At 40.2% G+C, this 9298-nt stretch overlaps 1 protein-coding gene across 1 annotated transcript in view; it reads right to left on the bottom strand.

Annotated features, from left to right (window-relative positions):
• Positions 1 to 3959: 3959 nt before the first annotated feature.
• LOC138778112 (malignant fibrous histiocytoma-amplified sequence 1 homolog) overlaps positions 3960 to 9298 on the bottom strand; it is a 53606-nt gene continuing 48267 nt past the window's right edge. The window contains 2 exon segments of the mRNA XM_069956368.1: positions 3960 to 4701; positions 5753 to 6081. Coding sequence (XP_069812469.1) covers positions 5951 to 6081 — 131 coding nt within the window. The 3' untranslated portion in view covers positions 3960 to 4701; positions 5753 to 5950.

Genomic DNA, 9298 nt, shown 5'->3' with positions numbered 1-9298 from the left:
CTTTGTAAGACCCATGTGATCCAAATTAGCAGGAAGCACCTGTGTACATATGGTAAGTACCTCCGTTGATTCTCCCATTCTACCTGCAGGAGCAATGGTGAGAGGTAACAGCTTGTTCACACGTGTGTTGCTTGATGGTAGCTTTCTTCGCTGACAGTGCCTGCGGGGTTTGCGTGGCCCTTGGGGTTTGGTGGTGTGACATTGGGGTTGCAGGGCCATTCCGTGGTCCCCCTTGCCAGTTTGTGCACGCTTTGCGGGGTTTGCGCTCACTGACTGGCACAGTGTCGTTTGGTTAGGGACTCATGTGTATCAGAGGCCTGCACGTTGGTACATGAAGCAATATGGTTTGATCAAATTATATACTAACTTCTGATGTTGGTTTTTAATGTAGCTGAACAAGCTTTCATATCAACCATGGGTGCGATGTGCAGCCATTTCTGTCTAGTGCAGATCATAATAAATACATATTGAAATTAATGGAAAGAGGGGACGGATCCGCTAGATTCCCTTTCTCTGGGATCAGAATAGAAATTAGAAACAGAATTGTGCCGGAGAGTCAAAAGCTGGTGTGAACCTAGCCATGTGGACTGTCCTGACCTGTCTGTATTCGTACATGCCTACAATCCCCAGGAGCATCTTTTTCCTATAGTTCTGCAAGTGTGTTCCTGAATTTTTTTTTTATTTTTTTTTACAAATTTATGACAAAAAAACAAACAGACAACCAAGTGTTGTTTTTAGGAGGGTTCATTCCTAATACAGCCTGTCATTGTCAGCACAGCTAGTACAGCGACAGTGCAGGTTGTCTTTTAACTAGAAGTTTATGGCCATATGTAATATATATATATATATATATATATATATATATATATATATATATATATATATATATATATACTGTGTATGTATATATATATATATATATTTTTTTTTTTTTTTTTGCAAAAACCCACAAACTGTGCTGACACAGCTGCCTTGTTTGACCCCATCCCGTGTTTTGTGTATATTCTACTTTAGAGATGAGCGAACCTCGAGCACACTAAGGTTCATACAAACCCGATCATGCAGCATTTGATTAGTGCAGAAAATGGATGCTGTTCTAGGGACTCAGTTCACACTACGGGATTTTGCAGCTGTCAAAAAGATGTCCAATATTTGCCGATGACTGCTGTCTATAATGATCATCCCTGATGATGAATTACAGTCTCTGACAAAAAAACAGAAGGTGCAACAGCAACCGACAGGTGCAGGGGCTCAGCGTATATACTCCTCCCAGCGTACACACGGTAAACACCTGCTCTGTAGATATTAAAAAGTGAGGATCTTAGCAAACTATATGATCAAACAGAGTGTACCATGTCGTTAAGGCGTCCTCGAGACATGGTCCCTACTCTAGCATTTCACACTAGCAATGGCCTCTCCTGGGCTGAATAAGCCTACAACTGGCACCCTTGGGACATGGGTGGAATGCAAGCCAACAGAAAGTAGAACTACAGTCTCTGTCAGGTCTTGTGTTCCCCATCCTCTCCATTCCTGCTTTAATGTGCCTGCACTTAAACTTAGCCATTCACACTTCTGTATAGAAAAGTTTCTGTTACTGTCCTCCTGCACAGCTCTGTGATTCTCACTTCCTGATTGGTCCATGCTGAACACACACCCCTTCTCCATTGCTGTCATGTGATCACACAGACCTCTGACAGCAGCCCTGCATCTCTATTCTAGCTTGTTGTACTACGCTACTGCATTATGGGGATCTGTACCTCCATCCTGTATCTACAAACTGCTGCTGCTTTTTCAGGTTTATGCCCTTAATATACATTATACACCACATGCTGATTGCTGTACTGTAAAGTAACTTATAATATGACATATTCATCTGTTTCTTGTTTGTTTCATTTATTTTATATGCTATTTAGAATAAAATATCATGATTTTTGAGGTCTGGAACCAATTGTCTGCATTTCAATGATTTCTGCTTTGGTTTAAGAGTGATTTGGATTACAAGCACGGTCCTGGAACAAATTATACTTGTAATCCAAGGCACCACTGCAAATCACTTCAAGGCTATGTTCACACATAGCATTTTTGTCAGTATTTTAGTCAGTCTTTTTTCAACCAAAATCAGGAGTGGGACTGAAAGGGCAAGAATATAATGGAAAGATCTGCACAGTTTCTGTGTTTTTAAACCACTCTTGTTTTTCGTTGAAAAACAAACTGAGCAAAAGAGTGATCAAGGTTAATATCTCCTCAAAAACAAATGAATCCTTAGTACACATGGGCAGCATTGTATCCTTCTGCTCCCTTCACCTTTGCATTATGGACATTGGCTGGTGCATGTATATGCAGATCAGTCACTGTCTGCCCCTGTGGAAATACTAATCTTCTCTTTAGGAAAACTCAATCAGTTTTTTCACCATTTTCTTTAATGCATTTCTTTCTCCCACGGCAGGTTAAACCATACCAAAAAAGGATGCTTACTCCTAGAAAACTTACTGTGCAAAAGTTAAAAAAAAGTAAAATATTTACACTTAAGGGACTATTTTGCACATTTTTATTGAGAGTAGTAGTGGTGCAATGAACGTGGCCCCCCACACCAATCCCATCCCGTTTTCCTGACTCACTTGTGCAGCCTCTTGCATTGCCATACTATCTAATAGCCAGTCTTTATACTGTTGTCTGGCATTTATACTGTTGTCTGGACCACCTAAGGAACATCCGGACAGCCCCTCCTGCTGCCCCCCATGGAACACCCACACGATGTGTGTGAGTGTAATAGCACAGACAGAGAGCGGGGAACAAGGAGAAAGCTAGTGTTGTAAATACTTCATTAGTTATACTTTTTTACCCCTACTTGACCCTTTATACTTGGTTTTCAAATTAATTACAAAAAATACAGCCTATGACTCCCTATAGCAGCATCAAGCTTCTGCAGCTGCTGGGAATCAAATGGCGAGTGTTTAGGTTCCAATATCGTTGATGAACCCGAAAATTTGGACAGATCCACTCAACACTATTTACACCCAATCTGGAAGCAAACTGTGTGAATCAAGATCATTTGCTCCTTCTAGTGGCAGTGGTCAAAAGCTGTATATGTAGCAAATAGAGATGAGCGAACCGGGCTCGGGTTCGACTTCATCCAAACCCGAACGATCGGCATTTGATTAGCTGGGGCTGCTGAACTTGGATAAAGCTCTAAGGTTGTCTGGAAAACATGGATACAGCCAATGACTATATCCATGATTTCCACATAGCATTAGGGCTTTATCCAACTTCAGCAGCCACCGCTAATCAAATGCCGAAAGTTCGGTTTCGGATGGACTCGAGCATGCTGGAGGTTCGCTCATCTCTAGTAGCAAACCATAATATGCATAGGGAGCTATGGATAGGAACACTGTTTCAAGGAACCTGAGCTCTGACCAAGTCAGATATCCTTATATCTATTTTTACAGACAACTGGATCAAATTTAATTAAAACACAGAAAAGGCCACACTTAAATAAGGACAGGTTAAATTACCAGTTCCCAGCAAGAAGCAGACAAGCCACAATGCTACACCAGTGTACATACCAACTGTATTCTATTGTATAACAATTATAGGGGTACTCTGGAGAATGTTTTTTCTTTTAAATTAACTGGCATCAAAAAAGTATATAGATTTGTAACTTAACCTTAAGTCTTGCAGTACTCATCAGCTGCTGTATGTCCTGCAGGAAGTGGTATATTCTTTCTAGTCTGCCACAGTACTCTCTGCTGCCACCTCTGTCCATGTCCGGAACTGTCCAGCGCAGTAGTAAATCTTCACAGAAAACCTCTACTGCTCTGGACAGTTCCTTACATGGACAGAGGTGGCAGCAGAGAGCACTGTGTCAGACTGGAAAGAATACACCACTTCCTGTAGGACATACAGCAGCTCATAAGTACTGGAAGACAGAAAATTCTTAAATAGAAGTAAATTACAAATCTGTTTAACTTTCTGACACCAGTTGATTTAAAATAATTTTTTTTTCACCGGAGTACCCCTTTAATCTGGCCACATCTAGACATGGAAACAATTTATGAAATGTTCAGTATTAAATATTCCTGATCCTCCTTCTACTTAAAGTGGACAGTCCGAGGTCCCTATAAACATATCTCAAATGCATGTTCAGCTGTAGTACAGTTGGCTTTGTTAGTCTCACCTGTCACACCTTTGGTGGCTATAAACATTCCGCTAGGATGCAGACATTGCACATTATTACCACAATCAAACAGATTTGTGAGATGTATAAATTTTAATGTGCTTTTTGTTCTGAATATTTAAAAAAAGAACTATGATATTTTGTTCAAGTCAAATACCGGTGAACTTTAGTGGATATTTTTTTTTTTCTTGACATTTAAAGAGCATACCATCACAATACTACAACGTTACATGTTATGGCTTATAAGTGCATGGCAAGCAAATCCCTGAGAAGCCATTAACATAGCCATTTAATTCCCACAACTGTCTCCTGTGATATATAACAGCTTAAAGATATCTATACAGTGGAGTAAGCACATTACCCAATACCAATAACAATCTTTATAGTCCATAAAAGTTCATACTTAATTAAGGAAAAAAAAAAACTCAGTAAGAAAAATAAAGTTCACGTTGTGTCCAGGGACGCAGTGCATCCGCTTCTGCCCATAAACCATATGCAGCAATAAATTAATAAGTTCTTCATATTTCCTGTAAAAAAAACAAACAAACAATAAAGACAGCTATTAGGTAAGAAAGTAAAACTGCAATTCACATTTCATTGCTACTTTTCCTATAACAGTAAGGCAGTAAGACAGTGTGCAGTAGGTGGTAGTACAGTCAGCAGGTAGTACAGCGGTAGTAGTGAGCAGGTTAGTACATAATATGCTGTGCATATTAATATATGTAGCGCACAGAAGACTGGCTGCTATATGCCTCTGTGCATATTAGCATCTGTAGTGCACAGAATACAGGCTGCCATATACCTCTGTGCATATTAGTATATGTAGAGCACAAAATACAGGCTGCCATATACCCCTGTGAATATTAGTATCTGTACAGCACAGAATACAGGCTGCCATATACCTCTGTGCATATTAGCATCTGTAACACACAGGATACATGCTGCCATATATCTTTGTGCATATTAGTATACTGTATGTAGTGCATGGAATACAGGCTGCCATATACCTCTGTGCATATTGGCATCTGTAGTGCACAGAATACAGGCTGCCATATACCTCTGTGCAAAATTAGTATATATAGAGCACAGAAGACAGGCTGCCATATCCCTCTGTGTATATTAGCATCTGTACAGCACACAATACAGGCTGCCATATACCTCTGTGCATATTAGTATATATAGAGCACAGAATACAGGCTGCCATATACCTCTGTACTTATGTAAAGCACAGAATACAGGCTGCCATATACCTCTGTGCTTACTAGTATACGTAGAACACAGAAAACAGAATAGGCTATGTTCACACACTGACAAAATGACTTATTGTACGACCGTCATTTAATGGCAAATCGTGACTTTTATTATAAGAATAACAGCTGTTGTTTCCGAAAAAAAAAAATTATTTCTTGTTATATCATGACTTTAGACGGTGAGTGAATACAGCCTAAAGTCTGTAATCAGCACCTCTAGTGTAAAGGAAGGGAATTACAAAAATAGTAAAGAGTTATTTCAGCCGTGCCTGATTTTTTAAAATCCCCAGACCACCCCTTTACGGTCATCTCCGAGGTATCTTGTTACCTTAAAGCTTTGAAGTAAATCTAGTGCCTGTCAGATAACAAGAGTTGTGTGCGCCTTTGCTGCATTCCAAAATGTTGCCATATCCCTTTGATATATATTCTGAGGGCTCTGATTGTCTCATTTTTACATTTTCCCTCCTTTATAACTTTGCTTTCATAGTTCACAAATACTGCAGCAGAGAAGCCGGATATTGGGAGGTCACTTGGAGCAGGGGCTGATCACTGTGGGAGTGGGGGGATACACCAGCGCAACATTCACACGTTCACTGCCATTTTTAGGGCAGATAATTTCCTTTATTCCTTCTGGTCTTGGCTGAGTCAGTAGCTCTCCTACAAAAGAAACAGAAAAAGAGATATGAGCATATATTCATTATTATGTTAATCAAACATTTTTAATTAAGATATTACAGAGATACAAGAGAGAGACAGATACAAAGAACTTTAAATTAAGCGACTTAAAGGGGTTATCCAGCATTAGAAAAAACTGGCCACTTTCTTCCAGAGACAGCACCAATCTTGTCTCCAGTTCAGGTGTGGTTTGGCATTAAGCTCCATTCACTTCAATGGAACTGAGTTTTAAAACCTGCACCCAAACTGGAGACAAGAGAGGTGCTGTCTCTGTAAGAAAATGGCCATGTTTTTCTAATGCTGGATAACCCCTTTAAAGCACCGTCATTAAAAAACTGACATATGACAGGATGATCGGTCAGGGTCTGCTGAGAACCCCAGCTGTCAGAATAACAAGGAGCAGCTTGCAGTAGTGCACTGCTCTTCCCCATTGTTATTCATCTCTACTTGGACAGAGATCGCTGCAGTTCAGGGAGTGAAACGCTCTGCGGAGCACTTCTACTGGCGGGTTCTTCTGATCAGTGGAGGTCTTAGCAGTGAGACCTTAATTGATCGAATGTTGACAGTGCCTATTTAAAAAATATGGACACCTAAATGAAAAAAATATATATTTCTACAAGTTAATGGTTAGCATAAAGGGGTCACCTCTAGGAAAACAGTTTCATTTACAGTTCAGGAAAGGCCATAGATCATCACTTGCTTACTGAGCAAGTGAGTCGGCCCGCCCCCAGTGCTTCTGCCTGGGCCTGGTGATACAGTCACATGAGATGAATCACAAATATTGGCTACTATTCATTTGGAGTTAAGGCAGAAAGCTGATTACAAATCACATATGTCCTGCCATCCAGCATAGTTGTGCTTCATCTATGAATGTTGCTTCAGCATCTTCTTATATGATACAATCACACAGGAGGGCAACTATATAGCTTTAAATATCTGATATTCGTCGATTAGAGTCATGTAACCATCAAGTGCGGTCTCCTCTGGGAGCCTATGGGACAATAAACATGCCAATGAATCTGGCCTTCCTATCCAAGGTTCTCCAGATCACTGTAATGCAAATATGTAAACCTGACTTAAAGGAGCTCTCCAGTGAAAAATGTTTTCTTTCTTATTAACTGGTGTCAGAAAATTATACATATTTATAAATTACTTCTACTTTAAAATCTCCAGTCTTCCAGTACTTATCTGAAGTAGTGGTGGAGACGGCACTGCTGCGGTGGCAGTGCTCGTGGTAGGATGGCGTCCCAGACGTAATGTAGAAGATAGTCCCGGCACTTCACCAATTCAAATATATGCTTATTTATTATGTGCAAAGCATCACACAGTACAGGAGGACGCGTTTCGGCATATTGCCTTCATCATGAGCTGAGAACGGAGGACGCGTTTCGGCATATTGCCTTCATCAGCTCATGATGAAGGCAATATGCCGAAACGCGTCCTCCTGTACTGTGTGATGCTTTGCACATAATAAATAAGCATATATTTGAATTGGTGAAGTGCCGGGACTTTCTTCTACATTCCAGTACTTATCAGCTGCTGTATGACCTGCAGGAAATGGTGAATTCTTTCATGTAAATTAAAAATCTATATAACTTTCGGACATCATTTGATTTAAAAGAAAATTTTTTTTTGCAGGAGTACCCTTTTAAGACCCACAATGCAATGTCATTAGAAAACAACAGAAGCATGCCTAATGGCCATCTTAAATTGTGAGGATTGTCCTGCCTCCGGAGAGCATGGCCATCGGAACTGCAGGCTTTGTAAGGACGTATAGGAATATAGAAATCAGCTGCAAACTAGGCAGATGTCTTTTAGTCATTTGGACACCTTCAAGTGACTAAACATTGAAAAAGTTGGGCTAAATATTAACAGTGAAGTAATAAGTTAGACACTTATTATGTGGATATTGTAGCAGTGAGAAACATTCCGTTCTGAGCTGCAGGTGCTTTAAATCCAGCAGACCATAGATCTCATACAGAATGGTCACTGACCAAGCAAACTGCAGCCATAGGTGTCACTAGTTAATCTGCAGCAAATATCTTTCTCTTTGGGGTGTGCAGATTTAACGACAATCACCTTCCTCACACACTTCCATTTGTGATTATTTTGCACTATAAGGTTATGTTCGCACACTGTCTTTTTTTGGACGTTTGTGAAAGCCCGTCATTTTGAGGACAAAGACGACCGTCTAATGGCCAAAAAAAACATTGTGTAAACTCTTGATCCAGCCAGAAAGTCACAGATTTGAGCCCTATCCTGTTATATTTCCCTCCTCTGTTCTATAGTTTGCCAAAAATACTGACAACCTGGAAAACCTAAGGATTTGGAAACCCATGAAACATAACTAGTAACGGCAGAAACTATACTCAATATTCCCAGATCCTATCAGCAGGGGGCAGAGTGACTCTGCAGCAGGGCAAAGTGGTAGCGATCACTGCAAGCACTAAGGGAAATTTACTAAACAGTGTATGCCATGCGGACAGGATAGCTGCTTGCAGTTGTTACATATTAAATTGAATTTCTGACATATAGGGTTAAGGGATTATCTGGAGAAAAAAATATTTACTTTTATGAATGCTTAGAATGGCAGTCAAGACCACTGTCATGCTTAAAGTGTCCCTCTACCATAGAATAAACAGCTACCATATAGGGAGAAACCTGCTTAGCATCAACCTTAAAATAAAAGTCCTTTTATACGGGTTGATTAGGTGTTTTTAGGAACTGTCATTCATTCAGAACAGAGGAACAGGTTTTTTTTAATCAGTATTTTGGTCAGTATTTTTCAAACAAAGCCAGTGGATTAAAAACACAGAAAGGCTATGTTCACACACTGTTGATTTTTTTTTTTTTTTAAATAACGGACGTTATTTGCCTTTAAATGGCGGACATCCACTTAATTTAAACAGTGTGTGAACAATCCACTCCTAAGCAAAAATACTGTGTGGGAGCATAGCCTAAAGGAGAAATTCAACTAAAATGAAAAATCTGCTGCAGGCATGCAGGCAGGGGTTTGCAGAAACATAATTGAGAAACTCTACTTACTGGTCCCTGTGCTCCCCCCCCCCCCCAGCTTCTAGTTTCAGGAATGGCCTGGCTGAGTGGGCCCTTGTCACCAGGTTGTAACAACATCAGAACTTGAGTCTGTGGGATCTATGACTGGTAAGTAGAGCTTCTTCATTATGTTTTCGCACCCCCC

Source organism: Dendropsophus ebraccatus, unplaced genomic scaffold (assembly GCF_027789765.1).
Source record: "Dendropsophus ebraccatus isolate aDenEbr1 unplaced genomic scaffold, aDenEbr1.pat pat_scaffold_630_ctg1, whole genome shotgun sequence".
Lineage (NCBI taxonomy): Eukaryota > Metazoa > Chordata > Amphibia > Anura > Hylidae > Dendropsophus > Dendropsophus ebraccatus.
This window is presented reverse-complemented; position numbering and strand designations above follow the sequence as displayed.